Raw genomic sequence first — 20,266 nt, 5'->3', positions numbered from 1 at the left:
TTCTTTCTATCTCTCTCTCTGTCTCTCTTGCTATGTCTCTCTTTCTTTCTCTCTCTCTCTCTGCCTCTCTTTCTCTGTCTCTCTTTCTCTCCCTTCCTTTCTTCTCTGCGGAGGCCGGCGAAGGTTTTTCTTATTTTAAAAGTTCCGGGTGGCAGGGGGATGCGGAGCCCGCACGCACACACACCCGACATTCCAAATCCTGCCTCAGCTGTGAGAAGAACGCCTGCCCCGCCTGTCCTGTAGCCCTTTCGCTGACAGCCTGGGACAAAAGCGCTCAGTGAAGGGACTGCAAGAGGGGCCGGGCGGGCGTTAGCAGCCGGATGAGGAGGACGAGAAGCCGCTGCAGCCACCCCCAATCCCCCCCTTCCCTGGGTACCTTCCAAAGGCCCCTGGAAAAAGGCAGGAGGTAGCAACGAGGCGCGAGGACAAGCAGGCAGCTTGGCAGAGGGGAAGCGCTGAGGGGCTCTCCTCCTTCCCCACCCCCGCACTTCTCTCCCGCCCTGGCTTTTGCTTCGCCCGCAGATTTTCCCGCAGTTCAAAAGGAGGCAAGAGGTGGCCTGGATGAAATTGCGGGGAAATCATGGGGCGAAGCGAAAGCCAGGGCGGACTCGCAAAGGCTGCATGAGGAGAAAGAGGCGGAGGGGAAAAAAGGCGATGGCAGCGGGACCTGCAGCTCGGTGGGCGTCTTCTCGTGGGATGGAATCCTCTCTCACGCTACTCCCACCATGGCTGCGCGCAGTCCCGGCGCAGTCCCGGCGCCCCTGGCTGAAGGTCGTCCTGTGGCTGGTCTTGGGCTTTACGGTTGCTTCCTGGTTCCCTCTCCTCCCACCACCTGTGTCTACCGCCAGCGCCTCATTCCTCGGGCCGGAGCTGCCGCTTCCTTCCAGGCAGCCCAGCCACGCTGCCGTAGAAAGTGCAGAAGTTATTGCCTTCGCCTCTGCCTCCACTCAGGGAGCCATCGTGGTTGAGCTGAGCGAGAGGAAAAGGCGCGGTGACCACGGTGGCTCCCTGAGTGGAGGCAGAAGCGGTGGCAATAACCTCTGTGCTTTCTACGGCAGCGTGGCTGGGCTGGCCAGAGGGAAGCGGCAGCTCCCACTCGAGGAACCCACGGCAACGGCCGCCGGCTTGGTGGGAGGCTATGGCGGGAGACACAGGCGGTGGGAGGAGAGGGAACCAGGAAGCGACTGTGAAGCCCAAGACCATCCACAGGACGGCATTCAGGCAGGGGCGCCGGCAGCGCCTCGCCCAGCTGGAGCTTCCCTAGGAGCTTCGCGGCACACCTGGCCGTGTCTCGCGGCACACTAGTGTGCCGCGGCACACCGGTTGGGAAACGCTGCGTTAACGTACCATCCATGGGTGAAGGACTTCCTCAAGGGAGTCTCTAATAAACATACTCCACCGATCCATAGATTCCCTACGTGGGACCTTTCACTAGTCTTACGGGCGCTCACGGGACCTCCGTTTGAGCCCCTGAGATCGATTCCACTTTGGTTCCTATCCATCAAGACGGCCTTCCTTGTAGCCATAACATCGGCTCGCAGAGTATCGGAACTATCGGCACTATCTATCCGTCCCGATCTTTGCATCTTTCACCTGGATAGAGTGATTTTGAGATTGGACCTGTCCTTTGTGCCAAAAGTTAACACTACTTTTCATAGGAAACAAGAGTTAATACTTCCTGACTTTTGCACGCACGGCAACCATCCCGCAGAGTTCAGATGGCACAAGATAGACGTTAGACGAGCATTGAAAATCTATATTAGAAGGACCAAATCATTCAGGAAATCGGAAACATTATTTGTCTCTTTCGCACATCAAAAGATGGGGCTTGGAGTGTCATTTCAATCCATCAGTCGCTGGCTTCGGGGCTGCATTCATGAGGCAAGTTCTCGACCTCCGCCTATGAGTGTGATAGCTCACTCGACCCAGAGTGCGGCCACATCAGCAGCATGGACAAAACAAGCGTCCATTGAGGACATATGCTGAACAGCAACCTGGTCGGCCCCATCCACTTTCATCCGTCATTATAAACTGGACTCTTTTGCTTCAGCAGAGGCATCGTTTGGAAGGCGTGTTTTACAATGGGTGTGCTCTCCTTCAGCGACCCTGGCATAGCCTTCTCCCACCCAGGGGACTTGATCTTTGGTATATCCCATGTTGGACTCTCCTTCCAAGTGCAGTGGAGAAGAACCGTTGTACCTACCTGAACGGTCTTCTTGATGCACTGGAACCTGCCTGGCATGTTTCTTGAGTCCAAGGACGCCGGAATATTTGGGTTATTTTACGTTGATGGTTATTGTTGCTGTTGCAATAAAATTTTCAGTTATCCTTATATTGCCTTCATTTTTAAAACTGAGCTCATGGAGGCTACAAGGGGGTGGTGCTTAATATGTTAATTAGAACTCAGTCTCTACCAATAGGATTGGTGAATTACCCATGTTGGACTCTCCTTCGAGTGCATCGAGAAGACCGTTCAGGTAGGTACAACGGTTCTTTCAGGTTATCCCTATTAACCTAGGCAATCAATTCCTTACGGAACTGACAAAAATTATAACAAATTATGTTTGCAGGATAGAAAACCTAGAATAAAACAAAATTCGCTACAGGATGTAAAAGAATCTCTTATGACATTTCTATTCATCTGCCAATTTGGATATTTCTTATTACTTTTCAGATATACCACTAACGGATTGTGATCAGCCCATATATTTATATGTATCTCAATCTCTTTTATTTGTTCTGAAGTTATTTTTGAAGCCCAAACCATATCCATTCTTGTCCAAACTTTATGGGGGTTTGTATAAAACGTATATTGCCTAGTTTGTGGGTGTCTTTCCCTCCAAATATCATTTAGTAATAGTTCAGATTTTATTTTTTGAAAAGTAGTTGGTAATATATTTTTCTTTTTCTGGTTCCCCCCCCCCCCCGCCCAATGATCTAATAATCTATTCAAAATTGCGTTAAAATCACCTATTAAAATCATATTTTCAATATTTAACTCATTTATTTTTTGGTGTAATTGCTTATAAAATGTCATTTGATTTTCATTTGGAGCATAAATAGAGACAATGACAAGGGGTTTCGGGTCTATATTTATCTGAACAATTAATATTCTACCTTCTTGGTCTGCATATAAATGTTTGGAATTTATGGAGTTTTCAGTATACACAGTTATCCCTCTTTTTCTTTGATCTGCCAATGCGGCATACATATTTCCAATTTTTGGGTTCAATAATAATTTCCGATTTGCCTTTTTAATATGAACCTCTTGTAATATTACTATCTGTGCTTTTTGTTTTTTAAGTTTAGCAAATATTTGTTTCCTTTTTCTCAGTTTGTTCAGTCCATTTACATTCACAGAAATTTTTTAAAAGTCTTTCGACATGATTATTTATAGTATTTCTTGGGGTCTTTCGATTCGCACTGAGGTTGTTTTCTTTTCGCACCTGATTCCTCCTCTCTCCCCTGGGCAGTGTCACCTGACTCATCTTCTTTTCTTTCTGGCAGTTCTTTCATTGGTTGTTCGAATTTACGTATTTCACTAGTTTCATAAAACTGTCTTGCATCTTCAATATTTTCTATTTTAACTCTTTGTGATTGCCAATATAATGAGAGTTCTTCTGGGATAAGCCAGCGAAAGGTTATATTTTTTTTAATCAGAATTTTGATCAGAAAATAATAGTCCCTTCTGCTTTCTCTTACTCTTCTTGGAACTTGTTTCAGTATTGTAATTTCTTTTCCTCTGTCTTGTAGTTTTTCACTTCTTGTCCATTTCAAAATGTTGTATCTTATGGTTCTCCTAACAAATTTGATATGGACTTCTCTTGGTAAGTTATGTCTGCGTACATAGCTAGTTTGTACTCTAAAAACTTCATCAATTTCTTTTATCATTTCCGTAGGATCCACCTGAAGGATTCCTCCAACTATTTCTGCCATTTTTGCTTGTAAATCTTCATCTTTTTCTTCTGTTATATTCTGAAATCTCAAACCGTAGGATGCTCATTGAATTTCAAGATGTGTAATTGATTCGTCGTATCTTTTATTTAGAGAGTCAGATCTATCTTCAAAGTAATCCATTCTTTGTTCTACTTTTTCAGTTTTTTCTTCTACTGCCTTTATTCTTTGTTCACTTTCTTTCAAAATCTGTTGTATTTCTTTCATCTTCTCCTTCATCTCTCCCGTATCTGCTTTCAGTTCCCCTATTTCAGCCTTTAAGCCTTCACGTTGTTGACTTGCATCGTCTTGGGATTTTAACATAAAATCTTTCATTGCATTCAGTGTCTCCTGTATTGTTTGAAGAGTAGGTTGCGCTTGTGCTTTTTCTTTCTCTTTTTCTTTGGCTGACATGATTGCAGAGACACTTTGATGTACAGGAGATGGTTGAGGTGATACTTGAGGTGATGTAGGAGAGGTTAAAATTTGTTTTTTGATAGTCTTTGTATATGTGGATGTACTCGACATCCTAGTTTATTCTTAAAAAGTGCTCCTCCGTAGACTTTCCTTACCCCTCTGATGGTTAATTTTTTATTAATTTAATTTATACATATATATGTTTTCGTAGATTTTCACGGGTACAGGTATGATGGTCTTGGTATATTTCCAAATCCTACATGGGAAGAAACCCGAAGCCAGAAATTTCCAAATCCTATATGGGAAGAAACCCGAATATACCAAGACCGTCATATATATATATTTGTTTTCGTAGATTTTCACGGGTACAGGTATGACGGTCTTGGTATATTCGGGTTTCTTCCTGTGTAGGATTTGGAAATTTCTGGCGACGTTTCGACGAGGTCCCACTCGTCATCTTCAGGCTGGTGTTTCTGTCCTTGTTCTAAGGCGAACACTGCAAGACCTGAGCTGCCTTCCTTCTATAAATACTGGGTGGCTGGGTGTGGTTTGATGGCTCAACAATTGTCTGCTGTGTAGAAACTTCCTGGTGAGTCAGTGGGGTAACATCTGGGGTCGTTGATGTAGCTGAGGTATGCTGATTAGTTAATGGTTGTAGATTAGGCGTGATATCCTGAGTAGTTGGAACTTGCAGGCCACTTGATTGCTTTGCAATGTGTGTTCTGAGTCTGGTTTCTATGACTGGGATACGTTTGAGGGCTGGTTTCCAGATGTCTGGTAAGCGGGAGGTATCCCGCTTGTTCATATTTGGGGGATGTTTTTCTATCTCGATGGCTTCCATGATTATTCTTTTGCTGTAGTGTTCTGTTTTGGAAATTAATTTGGTACTGTCAAAATTAATTTCATGTCCTGTAGTTTTGAAGTGTTTGAAAAGGGAGGAGGTTTTTTCTTTTTTCCTTAATGCATTCTTATGTTCTGCAGGAGAGTAAATTATATTTACTGCTTATATTTACTAAAAAAATTTACCCAAATTTCTAAGTACCACAGAGAAAATAGTATATCAAGATTATCAAGACTGTAGTAAAAAAAGATCTAAAAAATATATTTGTATATTATCTCCTTTGCTACCACTTAACCCACTTTATAGTTTATCTTTATAGTTTATCAATGCTAAAAATATACACTAAATCTTGCTTTAAAAACTTTCAATCTATTTTAAGGTAACAATATATAATCATTAATTACATAAAAACATCTTATTTGTTAATATAAAATTTGCAATAATAAAATCACTAAATGTCAAATAAAAGCAAAGAGAAAAGGAGAAAATAGCCAGATGTAGGAAAGAAAGAAAGAAAGAATTTTAATTCAAATAGCTGTTCGTGTATAAAAGTATTCTTTTACTTTAGCAAACTTCGTTACCTACTAAAAATGTATTATTGTTATTATTGCTTTTAGTAAAAAAGAAATAAAAACAGCACATCAGGGGAGGGAGGGGGAACCAGGGGAGGTTTAGCAATTCATTATGTCAATTAATTCTATTTAAAATTTCTATTAATATTAATATTCCTAATACCTTAAGGAGGAAAGGGGAAAAAAGAAAAAACAAGAGAAATAGAACAAAAGAAAGGAGAAAAGAGAAATAAAGAAAGGAAAAATAATATTATTCAGTCAAATACAAAAACCCTGTGTTGGTTGAAGTTGATTGAAGTTCTCTTTTATGATTATCTTCTATATTCCAAGGTACAAAATAGTTCCAAGAGTAGAATTAATCCAATTTTATATAGTGCAGTACAGTGATCCCTCGAGTTTCGCGAGGGTTCCGTTCCAAGACCCCTCGCGAAACTCGATTTTTCGCGATATAGCGGTGCGGAAGTAAAAACACCATCTGCGCATGTGCGGCCATTTTTTCATGGCCGCACATGCGCAGATGGTGAAGTTTGCGTGTGGGCGGTGGGGAAGACCAAGGGAAGGTTACTTCAGCCGCCCAACAGCTGATCTGCTCGGTAGCGCGGCAGCAGCGAGGAGCCGAAGATGGGGTTTCCCCTTTGCCTGGGCAACGGGGAAACCTCATCTTCGGCTCCTCGCTGCTGCCGCGCTACCGAGCAGATCAGCTGTTGGGCGGCCGAAGGAACGTTCCCTGGGTCTTCCCCGCCGCCTCGGATCCTCGCTGATGCCCGCCCGCCGTTTGCCGCTCGCCCCGTTCGGCGGCCGCACATCCCGTTCGCCCGCCGCTCGCCCCGTTCGCCCGCCGCTCGCCCCGTTCGCCCGCCGCTCCCCTCGTTCTCCCCCCATTCCCCTCGTTCGCCCGCCGCTCCCCTCGTTCGCCCCCCACTCCCCTCGTTCGCCCGCCGCTCGCCTCGTTCGCCCGCCGCTATCGAACTTGCTATCGAGCCTGCTAATGAAATCCAACCCGCAGCGGCCCTTTCCCTCTCCAGGCTGCGGGAGGGGTCCGGAGAACAATGCCTGGCGCCGCGCTCCCGGCTGGGCTTTTTTCCCCCATTTCCCCTCGGGTGGAATTTCAGACCCTCCGCCGGTTGGATTTCATTAGCAGGCTCGATAGCAAGTTCTTCCTCCCTTTAGAAAGCCCCGCAGCCTCCTCCGCCCGGCGAGGCCGCCAGCGAGGACCCGCAAAGCCGCCGCCGCCGCAGCGAGGCCAAGCCGCCCGCTCCCACGGCACGGGCTCCCAACACAGCGCCGCTCAGCCCGCCCTCGGCGATGCCTCCGCGGATCTGCAAACCCAGCCGAGCGATGCCTCTGGTCTGGGCGAAGGCAGTGGGCAGTCCCCGCCGCAGCAGTCCCCGCGGGCACCGCGCGCCAAGGGCCGGCCAGGCCGCCGGCCAACAAAGGGGCTCCCTCGCCTCCCTCGGGCAGGTTTACAAAGGCAGCGCGGCAACTTGGAGCCCGGCACGCCCCGCAGCCCTCGCCTCGCCCGCCCCCGCCTGGCCGGCGCTCCGGCTACCCCCGGCTGAGGAAGAACCGAGTAGCCCCCGCCCTCCCCCGCCTGGCTCCCTTCAGCCCCCCGGGGCCAAGCGGGCGGGGGGCGGGCGGGACTTCGCCTGTCTCCGCCGCCAGCATCGCCCCTCCGGCGGGCCGGCCTCCCCCGCCCGCCTCTGCTGCAGCCGCCGCCGCCTCCCCGACTGGCACAAAAGGGCCCCGCCCGCCCCGCCCCGAACCTTACCTTGCGAGTTTTTGGCTGCGGGGGGAGAAGTAGGATTTTCCTAACTCCCTCCCCCTGCAGCCAAAAACTCAAAGCCTGTATCCTGCCGCCCGGTTTACCCAGGACACGAGCGGCGAAGTGACTTGGAGGAATGGAAAGTCCAAACCGCCCGGTTTCAGTGGGGTTTCCCCGTTGCCCAGGGATTCCTTCGCCCGAACGGAGGTGGCTGTGGTGTGTTCAGGAATCCCTGGGCAACGGGGAAACCCCACTGAAACCGGGCGGGTTAAGCCTCCTTCGGCGACTGCGGAACTGCTTGCTGTCAACTTTGCACTGGGCAAAGAACTCTTCACCTCCCGCCAGGCACGGACGAAAGGCGTGGAAGTCTATTGTAGCAGCTGCTACAGCGGAGACATTTGGGGGGGGGGGGAGGCAGGAGGCAGGAGATCCGGCCCTTCACTTGCCCTCCCAGCAAAAGGCAAAGCCGCGCAGCTCCCCAGCCGCCAAAGGAGGCTTAACCCCACCCCTCTGTCCCACTCATCGCCCGTGGTCGGCATAACCTCCTCCTGCCTATCCCCGCTTTTCTGCCGGCCACGGGCGATGGGTGGGACAGAGGGGTGGGGTTAAGCCTCCTTTGGCGGCTGGGGAGCTGCGCGGCTTTGCCTTTTGCTGGGAGGGCAAGTGAAGGGCCAGATCTCCTGCCTCCTGCCTCCCCCCCAAAATGTCTCCGCTGTAGCAGCTGCTACAATAGACTTCCACGCCTTTCGTCCGTGCCTGGCGGGAGGTGAAGAGTTCTTTGCCCAGTGCAAAGTTGACAGCAAGCAGTTCCGCAGTCGCCGAAGGAGGCTTAACCCGCCCGGTTTCAGTGGGGTTTCCCCGTTGCCCAGGGATTCTTTCGCCCGAACGGAGGTGGCTGTGGTGTGTTCAGGAATCCCTGGGCAACGGGGAAACCCCACTGAAACCGGGCGGGTTAAGCCTCCTTCGGCGACTGCGGAACTGCTTGCTGTCAACTTTGCACTGGGCAAAGAACTCTTCACCTCCCGCCAGGCACGGACGAAAGGCGTGGAAGTCTATTGTAGCAGCTGCTACAGCGGAGACATTGGGGGGGGGAGGCAGGAGGCAGGAGATCTGGCCCTTCACTTGCCCTCCCAGCAAAAGGCAAAGCCGCGCAGCTCCCCAGCCGCCAAAGGAGGCTTTACCCCACCCCTCTGTCCCACTCATCGCCCGTGGTCGGCATAACCTCCTCCTGCCTATCCCCGCTTTTCTGCCGGCCACGGGCGATGGGTGGGACAGAGGGGTGGGGTTAAGCCTCCTTTGGCGGCTGGGGAGCTGCGCGGCTTTGCCTTTTGCTGGGAGGGCAAGTGAAGGGCCAGATCTCCTGCCTCCTGCCTCCCCCCCAAAATGTCTCCGCTGTAGCAGCTGCTACAATAGACTTCCACGCCTTTCGTCCGTGCCTGGCGGGAGGTGAAGAGTTCTTTGCCCAGTGCAAAGTTGACAGCAAGCAGTTCCGCAGTCGCCGAAGGAGGCTTAACCCGCCCGGTTTCAGTGGGGTTTCCCCGTTGCCCAGGGATTCCTTCGCCCGAACGGAGGTGGCTGTGGTGTGTTCAGGAATCCCTGGGCAACGGGGAAACCCCACTGAAACCGGGCGGGTTAAGCCTCCTTCGGCGACTGCGGAACTGCTTGCTGTCAACTTTGCACTGGGCAAAGAACTCTTCACCTCCCGCCAGGCACGGACGAAAGGCGTGGAAGTCTATTGTAGCAGCTGCTACAGCGGAGACATTGGGGGGGGGGAGGCAGGAGGCAGGAGATCTGGCCCTTCACTTGCCCTCCCAGCAAAAGGCAAAGCCGCGCAGCTCCCCAGCCGCCAAAGGAGGCTTTACCCCACCCCTCTGTCCCACTCATCGCCCGTGGTCGGCATAACCTCCTCCTGCCTATCCCCGCTTTTCTGCCGGCCACGGGCGATGGGTGGGACAGAGGGGTGGGGTTAAGCCTCCTTTGGCGGCTGGGGAGCTGCGCGGCTTTGCCTTTTGCTGGGAGGGCAAGTGAAGGGCCAGATCTCCTGCCTCCTGCCTCCCCCCCAAAATGTCTCCGCTGTAGCAGCTGCTACAATAGACTTCCACGCCTTTCGTCCGTGCCTGGCGGGAGGTGAAGAGTTCTTTGCCCAGTGCAAAGTTGACAGCAAGCAGTTCCGCAGTCGCCGAAGGAGGCTTAACCCGCCCGGTTTCAGTGGGGTTTCCCCGTTGCCCAGGGATTCCTTCGCCCGAACGGAGGTGGCTGTGGTGTGTTCAGGAATCCCTGGGCAACGGGGAAACCCCACTGAAACTGCAGAGCCGAAGGGTGGCCTTTTTGTCTGGGAGGGAAGATGACGCGCGGGCGGCACAGGGGGGGGGAGGCAAAGCTCTGCGGCTCCAGCCACTTTCAGCCAAGCCTCCCCGGCCACGCAGCCAGGGAAGCCGAGCCGGGCGTGGCGGCGGCGGCGCTGCTGCTCCGGTCGCCCGATCGTCTCCTGCCTCCCGCGCCGATGTTCCACGCCCGGCTCGGCTTCCCTGGCTGCTTGGCGGGGGGGGGGGAAGCTTGGCCGAAAGGGGCTGTACCCGCAGAGCTTTGCCTCCCACCCCTCGCCCCTGTGCTGCCGGCGCGTCATCTTCCCTCCCAGACTCCCCCGGCAAAGTGACGTGGAGGAATGGAAAGCTGAAACCGGGCGGTTTGAGTTTCCCATTCCTTCAAGTCACTTCGCCGCTGCTCTCCTGGCTAAACTGTGTGGCAGGAGACAGGCTTTGAGTTTTTGGCTGGTGGGGAGAAGTAGAACCTTCCTAACTCCCCCCCCCCCCCACCAGCCAGAAGGAGCGGCGAAGTGACGTGGAGGAATGGAAAGCTGAAACTGGGCGGTTTGAGTTTCCCATTCCTCCAAGTCACTTTGCCGCTCCTCTCCTGGCTAAACCGGCGGCAGGAGACAGGGTTGGGGGGGGTACTGGGAAGCCCCCCAGGCCGACTGCCACCTTTTCAAACAGCCGCGCCCTTCCCAGCTGAGTCCTGAAGCCAAGCGCCAAAGGCGAACTTCTGCGCTTGGCTTCAGGACTCAGCTGGGAAGCGGCACGGGTGTTTTAAAAGGTCTCCCCCGGCATGGGGGGCTTCCTAGCACCCCCCCAAACCCGGGTTGGGGGTTCGGGGGGTGCTAGGAAGCCCCCCATGCCGGCGGGAAGACCCAGGGAAGGTTCCTTTGGCCGCCTAGCAGCTGATCTGCCCGGCGGTAATGCAAACTCCACCATCTACGCATGCGTGCAGATGGTGGTGTTACTTCCGGGTAGAAAACTCGCGATATAGCGTTTCGCGAAACTCGAGATCGCGAAACTCGAGGGATCACTGTACTCCAATATTTAATCCAAGTCGAATTCAAACACTAAGCCAAAATCCAAAATCCAATCTTTTAATCCAAAAGTATCAGGAAAAAGTAATTTTAATCCAATTCCAAATGTGAGTGTTGAAATAAATCCTCAAAAGCAGTAAAGGAAAAGACCAAGTAAAAGTTCCTCTTTGCAGCAGGTTTAACAAACAAAGCCGAGAATCCGGAAAACAGCTAATCCAGTCGAAATCACTCCAACAGTACCAATCTTCTTATTTTAAATCACCAATCAATAATATCACATGGTTCATTGAAATATTGAGTTATTTGTCAATTTGATCCGTTTTTAAGATGAATGTCAACAACAAAGAAAAAAATAATCCCTCCGCAGATAAAAAGTAGTACCGGGAATTGTCATTATTATAAACTTGATGTAATTTGATTCTTCATTAAAATCATTAAAATCTTTGTTAAATCATATCGCTTAGTATCCTCTTCCAAATTGTAAATAAAATGTAAATTTATATCCAGTCTCCAATTTTAAAAGATTTAATTCAATACAGAAAAAAAGAAAAAGTAGTTCCGGCCGTCTGTTCTTTTTCGCCCCCTGGATACGAATTTTTCCTTAAAAACTTTCTTTTTTCGCCTTATTAATTCAAAAAGTTCAATTTGTCCAAATCTTCCAAGTTTATCATTTAATAATAAAATTTTACCTTGAATCTTCTTTTCTCTTTTTGTACTCTCCTTCTGCTTTTGCTGTTCTTTCAAAATCTCAGATTCTTCTTCATTTTATTTTCTTGCTTCTCACTGGTCTGGATGGATCACAAATGGCCAAGGCCACTCGGAGTTCGAGGGCCGGTTCTCCTTCTACAGAGCTGTGGGGCGATCCCTTGCCTCCGGAGCTTTGGCGACAGCTCCTCAGGTTCAGGGAAGCCCCCGTTCCAGGAACAGGCCATCCGGACCCGAACCAACCGCAAAAGCCATCGAGATAGAAAAACATCCCCAAAATATGAACAAGCGGGATGATACCTCCCGCTTACCAGACATCTGGAAACCAGCTCTCAAACGAATCCCAGCCATAGAAACCAGACTCAGAATACAAATTGCAAAACAATCAAGTAGCCTGCAAGTTCCAACTATTCAGGATATCACGCCTAATCTACAACCATTAACTAATCAGCATACCTCAGCTACATCAACGACCCCAGATGTTACCCCACTGACTCACCAGGAAGTTTCTATACAGCAGACAATTGCTGAGCCATCAAACCACACCCAGCCACCAGTATTTATAGAAGGAAGGCAGCTCAGGTCTCGCAGTGTTCGCCTGAGAATAAGGACAGAAACACCAGCCTGAAGATGACGAGTGAGACCTCGTCGAAACGTCGCCAGAAATTTCCAAATCCTACACGGGAAGAAACCCGAATATACCAAGACCGTCATATATATTTATATTTATTTATATTTATATTTATATTTATATATGCCGCCCAGTCCCAAGGGGACTGCTGCTCAGACACTATACTTTTCCACCCACACCGAAAAAAAATTAGAGGAAACATGGCAGAAAAGTTCATTGGCAAAATATACAAATTAATAATTAGATATAAAACAGAAGAGGAGATAGTGAAAGACAATATGATTAGCTGGGATAAAAGTGTCAGACTTCCAATTGATCTAGATAAATGGGAAAAGTATGGATTTTCAATTGGCAAGTGTGGAGGCCACACACAATACTGAGTCTCATTTTGACTTGTTTTAAGGACATTACAGTACATCAAAGTTGGATCCACTTTAATTTTGTGTGTGACACCAAATCCAGGCCACCATTGGTTAATAAATTTGATTTCCATTGATGATTTTTGTGTGTTTTTGTTGTCAGCATATTCAACTTTATACAGAACAAAGTATTCAATAAGAATATTTCATTAATTCAGATCTAGGATGTGTTATTTGAGTATTCCCTTTATTTTTTTGAGCAGTATATTTATACATGTATAGACAATGATTTTTATATTCGTTCTATCATCCATCTTTTATTGTTGTTTTGTATTTCTTCCCTGTTTTTTAGTTTCCCAAGCGGGTCAAAATTAAGAGATTGTTTGGAAGATTAGCTATAACGATTAATTTGGAAGAAAGTTGAAAAGGGTTAAGGGTGGTAGAGCCAAGCAACAAAAGTAGGAGGAAGAAAGTAGCATTAGAATAATAGTAGATATAACTAGAATAATATATTATAAATATAAATATAGAGAAAGGGAAAATATAAGTTTAAGAATAGCTCTGATGTTGGAACTGCTTGTCTGCTAACCGTAAAATGGACTATAATTAGATGTACTCAGGAAAGGTTCGGAGGGAGAAGGGGAAGTAGATAGGAAGGGGAGAGTGGGAGGAGGGAAGCAGAAAGAGGGGGGGAGGGAGAAAGAAGGTAGAGGTAAGAGAGAGAGATGGAGGGGAGTTGTATGATACATGGAAGGAAAACAGACAGGAGATAAAAGTATAAAAGGAGCAAATTAAGGAATATATTTATGGCATTTTGGATAGAAATATATAACTATGGATGTTATATACTATGGTATATCCAGTATATGTGGATGTTTATATAAGTTTGATGAATTTTTTTAAAAAATTACAAAAGGAAAAGGAACAAACTGAATATTTTATTGTATGGGATTTATTTTATCAATGGTTAGATAACAAAAACCGAAGCTAGAAACATGGAAATATAAGAAAAAAATTAATGAAATAAGGGAGATTTGTTAAATAAATAAGTAAATATGATTATTATTTTTATTATTAATATCAGTGTAATGAATATTGCTATCAACATTATGATTACTATCTTTCAAACTATTTATATCTAGACAACACACTGTTCAATTGAAAATGAAACTTTGACATGTTTCAAAATGTTAAAAAAAACTTTTATGAAAAAAGTTGAAATCAAAATGTGAGATCCTCTTGGAAGAAATTGTCATAAGTACTAATTATCCTGCTACATCATCCATCCTAACTGGTACTGAATTTTCAAATTCTGCAAAGGGATTGAATACTGTTTAACAAATATAATGATAATGTCTCCATCATGTCTGAGTTTTTAAAGGTCTAAGACTTGGTTATGCTTGAAAATCCTGGGGGACAAGAAAACTAGTGACTCCATTAACATCACCTGTTATTTGTTTTTTTAAGTTTTGTTTTATCATTTTCAATGTTTCAATTTTTTATTTCAATCAATGAAATAATATGACAGCTAACTAAATAAATATACTGTATATAGGGTCAACAGTGTATGCAGTTCCCACATATTTAACAATGAATACCTGGAATTCCCACACATTTAACATTGAATACGTGGATTTAATCTTTATAAAACAAATCCTTTTTGTTAAATATACAGCAATTTTAAAATTTAGTTTGTTAATGGTGTTTCTATTTTAGAGAAGACTGACTCTTTCACCAGTGGTACTCTAAATGCATCTCCAAGTGACCCCAACTCTGCAAATCCAACATTTGCTTCTGTTCCTACTTTGGCTGTGCTGTCACGTCAGACTGGAGATTCCAAACCTCCACAAGCCATTGTCAAGCCTCAGATTCTTACACATATCATAGAGGGGTTTGTCATTCAAGAAGGGGCAGAGCCTTTCCCGGTAAGAAGGTTGTTATTGTATCATTTTGATTCTTTTTGTCACACAAAGTTGATCCTATGGGCTAATATAAATCTCAGAATTATGGGGGAATATATGTGGGAAAAAATGATAAGGAGGCAATGAGTAGATGAAAATGATGAATGTTTATAATTTTTTTGCATTACAAGTATTATTTTGCTAATGTGGCTTAGTGGCAGTATTTACAATGACAACATCTATTGATGTTGTAATTTAGACCTGTGACATTTTTAGCCTAATAAATATAATCGACTACAAACATGAAATTTTGTAACCCCAAAACCATTATAATTGCCCTCTATAAAATGCTATTGTGGTGAATTAATTTGATATAGAACTTTAAAAAGGTGAATGGAATAAAGAATTAGACTATAGTCTAGGGCAGTGATGACGAACCTATGGCACGGGTGGCACAGGTGGCACGCAGAGCCATATCTGCTGGCACACTAACCGTTGCCCTAACTCAGCTCCAACATGCATGTGTGTGCTGGCCAGCTGATTTTTGGCTCACACAGGCTCTAGGAGGGCATTTTTGACTTCTAAAGCAGTGTTTCCCAACCTTTTTTGAGCCGCGGCACATTATTCACATTTACAAAATCCTGGGGAACATTGAGCGGGGGCAGGGGGCGGGTGTGTGTGTGTAAAAAAAAGTTTGGACAAAAAATATCTCTCTTCCTCCCTTTCACTCTATTTTTCTCTCTCCCTCTTTCTCTCTCTCTCTCTCTCTTCCCTCCTCTTTCTTCCCCCTCTCTCTCCATCTCTTTGTTTCTCCCTTCCTTCCTCTCTTTTTTGCCCTCCTTCCCTCTCTCTGTCTTTCCCTCACCCTCCTTCCCCCCTCTTTCTCTCTCTCTCTTGCTTTCTCTCTCTTGCTGTCTTTCTTTCTCTCTTCCCCTCTCTCTTTCTCTCTCTTGCTATCTCTCTTTCTCTCTCTCTCTTTTGCTTTCTCTCTTTCTCTCCCCCCTCTCTCTTGCTATCTCTCTTTCTCTCTCTCTTTTGCTTTCTCTCTTTCTCTCCCCCCTCTCTCTCCTTCTTTCTCTCCCCCTCTCTCCCCTTTCTCTCTCTCTCTCTTGCTATCTCTTTCTCTCTCCCCCCTCTCTCCCTCTCTTGCTATCTCTTTCTCTCTCTTTCTATCCCCCCTCTCTTCCTCTCTCTACCTCTCTTGCTATCTCTCTCCCTCTCTTTCTCTCTCTCCCTCTCTTGCTATATCTTTCTCTTTCTCTCCCCCCTCTCTTCCTCTCTCTTCCTCTCTCTCCCTCTCTTGCTTTCTCTTTCTCTCCCCCCTCTCTCCCTCTCTCTTTCTCCCAGTAGCCGTGGGGCGACGGCAGGGTGATCAGCTGTGAAGCGGAGCTCCAGAACGGAGGCACAGACGGCGGTGGCTAGATGCCGTACATTTCTGGCGTTGCGCTGGGCATGGACGTGGGGCTTGAGCCTCCGTCCTGGTCCAGCCAGCAGGCAAGTGCCAGCCACGCAATTCCAGCATTTCCAGCCGCCGCCGTCAGTGCCTCTGTTCCTCTGTTCCGTAGCTCCGCCTCACAGCTGATCACCCTGATGTCGCCCCACGGCTACTGGGAGAAAGAGAGAGGGAGAGGGGGGGGAGAGAAAGAGAAAGCAAGAGAGGGGGAGAGAGAGAGGGACCACCCTGCCACCGCCCCACGGCATGGCTCCTGCCCGCTGCCGCTGCTGCTGCCGCCGCCATCACCCTCCCACTGCGTGCCGCCCTCCCGCTGCCGCTGCCCTCCCACCAAGCCCCAAAGCTCACCTGCTGACAGGGAAGCTCCAGCCGGGCGGGGCGCCGCAGCTGCTGGAAAACTTGGAAGGCGCAAAGAAGCAAGCTCAGCTTCCGGTCTCACAACTTTTTTCTCTTCGCAAAAAGTTGCGAGACCAGAAGCTGAGCTTATTTCTTCGCGGCACACCTGACCATGTCTCGCGGCACACCAGTGTGCTGCGGCACACCGGTTGGGAAACACTGTTCTAAAGAGCCTCCCGGGGGGATGGGGAAGGCATTTTTACCCTCCCCCGGCTCCAGGGAAGCCTTTGGGGCCTGTGGAGGGTGAAACATAAGCCTACTTGGCCCTCCAGAAGTTGGGAAACTGGCCATTTCTGACCTCCAGGGGGCAGGGAAAGCTGTTTTTGCCATCCCCAGGCATTGAGTTATGGGTGTAGGTACTCGTTCATGCGGGATAGTGTGCATGCATGCTCTTTCAGCACTTGAGGAAAAAAAGGTTTGCCATCACTGGTCTAGACCTTAGCCCTTGACCGACAAGTGTACATGTCTTGCGGTGTGAATGGGAATGAATGATTTTATATGTTATTGGTGTTTTTAAAGTTTTTTACTGATATTAATTGATTTTTAAATATGTACATTGTATATTGTTTGATATGTTGTGAGCTGCCCTGAGTCCTCGGAGAGGGGCAGCATACAAATCAAATAGAGATAAATAGATAGATAGATAGATAGATAGATAGATAGATAGATAGATAGATAGATAGATAGATAGATAGATATAAGATAAATAAGATAAATTACGATATAACATGACTAAGCTATGTATTCTTCTTTGCCCTTCCATACGTGCCAGAATGAGGTCCATGTGAACCTAGCTGATACTATCAACGCCGGAGAGAAAAATTGTTGTAATCCTGTAGCCCACCTAATGAGGCATGTAAAAGGTAAATGCTGTCAATGAAGCTAAATGCAAGTTTTTTGTTTCTCTTCTCTTGAATGCAGGTGGGCTACTCTCAGTTCCTTAAAGACTTTGAAAAGCCTCTTCAAGGAGCCACTCCTTCTAGGCAGTCTAACAACCAACCCAGCAACTCTCCTGGAGTAGAAAGTTTAACAGTTGGTGAGTGTTTGCTGAGAACTAAGAGTAGATAGAAATAAATCTTGCATCATGGTTATTATGAGTTATTTTTTCCTAACACCATGTTTCTCTGAAAATAATACATATCCCCATAATAAGATAAATCTGATTTTTCAATGCATGCGCTGAAATAAGTCACTCCCAAAGTAAGGTTCCCCCCAACTATTTTCTGGAGAAAAGGGGGGGGGGAGAAACATGCTGGGAACTGCTCTTTTTGCAGCGGACACTCTTTTGGCCAGGAGAGAGAGAGAGCAAGCGAGAGGCAACAGATGACCACTGATAAGAAAATAAAATAAAACCCTGAGCCTGTCCCATGGGGTGTATGTGCACCCACCCTCCCTCCCTCCGTCAACATTAACCAAGTACCGCCCCCCCTAGCTACCCCAGGAGCTCAGTTTTTAAAAACTCAGTCAAGGAAAGGGAATCTGAGTTTTTTCCTCTGACTTTGGTATAAAAAATGAGGTTTGGGGAAAGTTTTAAATAAATTGAATGGTTAGTTACTGTTGTGTCTATTTCCTTTACAGGTAAGGAATCTTGGTCTGGGGTCTCTGCCCTCTGTGGGCACCGCCCCCCACGTCCTCCTTATGGGGCCTCTTCTCCCAGTGAGTATTGCCCGGAAAAGAAGTTGGGCCACAGGTCACTGGCCTCTGTGGCCATACCTGGCCCTTTGCACCCCAGGGTGGGGGGGTCCGCCCCATCCACTGAAGAGGGTGCAGTCCTGTGGGCTAGAAAGCGCGGGACAATGATTCCTGGATGAACCGCTTCTCAGCTGATCTCCCTCCGTGGGAGACAGCAGAAGTCAGAAACGGCATCAAGCGCATGCTGCAGGCACCTGATGGGAACGGGAGCCGCCTCTCAGCTGATTCTAAAGCCGACATTACTGCACTTGGCTGCAAGGAGAGGAAGGGAGCCTTCGGAGGCCCCTCAATCGATTCTCCTCAGTGCGCCCCCCATTTTGAAGGTGGCAGTACGAAAGACAGCTTGATTTCTCAGCTGTTTGGTGCAAAGCTGGTAACGCGCCAAACAGCATCAGGGTTGACTTCTGCCTGACTACAGCGCACTATTGGAGTGCCGCAGGAGCTCTCAGGGTCTGGCAGGTGACCAGGAGCAGCGCAGGCGTGTTAGCCTCAGTTCATGACAGCCATTCCTGATACTGTGCCTCGCAGTAATAGCTGCATCAGAGCTTGTTCTCCCGCGTTTCATTACATGACTAGTGAGTACACTGTCCCTTGTACTGGTCATGAGCCTGTCAATATGACTGGCCAACCAAGCAACCTGTGGGGGGAGCAGGCCCAGGTACTTCCTGTGGCCTCTATAGGCAAGGAAAAATCATCTGGCACAAAGGCCAAGTCCAGATCCTCCCAATCTTCCTCTTCCCTCAAAGAAGCTGAGACAAAGATTAAGGGCTTAGAACAACAACTTGAAGCGCCCTTGAACCCTTCTGGCTCTGCTTCTGGGGGACTGATGCTAGCCATACCCCCCTTTCAGCCAATGCCACAATTGGGATCATTTTCTCCCAGAATTGTGATGGGGCCCATGGGATCAGCGACCGAAAGAGACTGGTCACCTGACCATCAGGTATTGTCCTTTCCACCCCCACCGATGCCTTTGCCTAATTCTAGGCCCAAGAGACCTGGATCGGCTGACCAAGCTGCATATGGGCATCCAGCGGGCAAGGCCCGCCTATCCTTATCACTTTCACGCCTAGAGCTGCAGGTCTCAGAACCCAGACTGATGCTTGGCAGAACTTCTCCCCGTCGCTGCAGGGTATTATTGCTAATGCGTATTTGCAGGGCATGGCAGCTAGAGTTCAATGGTCTACATTTCTGCCACCACGCCCGGCCCAATCTAGAGACTTCTGGTCAGCACCATCTGGGTTGGGTTCAATGGCGGGGGATACATCTCTGTTGGAGGAAGGCAGTGACCAAGACAACGACTTATCTGAGGATGAAAGCAACTTTCCTGAACAGCCAGCCTTTGCTGGCCTCTTTAAACTTTCGCTCTTCAGGATCCTTTTACATAAGGCCAAACAAGTTGTGGATTTGCCCGGTTCTACCAGGCCCGCTGATGCAGGGGACGCCATTAGAAATTCGGCCACACTGTTTAAAGAGCCGGCGTAGGAAATCTTCCTTGAGAACATAAAACACCCATGGCCACACCCAGCAGTGGAATGGAGGTTTTGCACCTTCAACAACGAAATAGAGAACCTGTTGCAGTTTCCGCCCATGGATAAGCCAGTGGCCACGCTGGTGTCCAATGCTGTGGTGCCATCTGAGACAGCAGTCTCAAACCAGACGATAGGAGGGCTGAGATGCTCTTACGAAAAACTCACCAGATGTCAGCGTGGGCCCTCCGAGCCGCATCTGCAGCATCTTTCTTCAACAGAGTGTCCATCATGTGGATTCAGGAGGTGCAGGCCAGGCGGGGGCCTCAGGATGGTTGCCTGCGGCAGGACTTAAACAAACTACTAGCAGCAGCAGAATTCTCCGTGGACGTTACCTTGCATGCCGCAAAGTTCTCATCTAGGAGCATGGCAACCACCCTGTCTTCTGAGGTGCTGCAAAATCTCTGAGGGGAACGATGTCTCAGAGGGATTCAGAGCACCCCCCCAGCCAGGCGAGTCACTCACGAACACCAATCCTAGAAAGAAGACTTGGACACATTTCTCTCTGGGTGAAGTGACAGAGTGTTGAGCTGTGCGCTTCCTTTTATTGGGAGCATATGCAAATGGGAATGATTACATGTACATGTCAACTGATATACAAACATCCAATACAACTTTCAAGTCCTTCCTATCACCATATGTCATGTAACCAATTTCCTTGAATAGTTTCCTTTGAACAAATGTCTCTCACAGCTAATTTCCTTGATTCATTTGTCTTTATCACAGCCA

General features: G+C 47.9%; 1 protein-coding gene across 4 annotated transcripts in view; it reads left to right on the top strand.

The window, feature by feature from the left end:
- PHC1 (polyhomeotic homolog 1) overlaps positions 1-20,266 on the top strand; it is a 250,073-nt gene that overhangs the window by 149,539 nt on the left and 80,268 nt on the right. For all 4 annotated transcript variants that reach the window (XM_070741838.1, XM_070741840.1, XM_070741842.1 and 1 more), the window contains 2 exons: positions 14,286-14,494; positions 17,241-17,355. In XM_070741838.1, coding sequence (XP_070597939.1) covers positions 14,286-14,494; positions 17,241-17,355 — 324 coding nt within the window. The remainder of the gene's footprint in view (positions 1-14,285; positions 14,495-17,240; positions 17,356-20,266) is intronic.

This window comes from Erythrolamprus reginae, chromosome 2, assembly GCF_031021105.1.
Source record: "Erythrolamprus reginae isolate rEryReg1 chromosome 2, rEryReg1.hap1, whole genome shotgun sequence".
NCBI classification, from domain to species: domain Eukaryota; kingdom Metazoa; phylum Chordata; class Lepidosauria; order Squamata; family Dipsadidae; genus Erythrolamprus; species Erythrolamprus reginae.
Note: the sequence above shows the minus strand (reverse complement) of the source record. Positions and strands in the feature narration are given on the sequence as shown.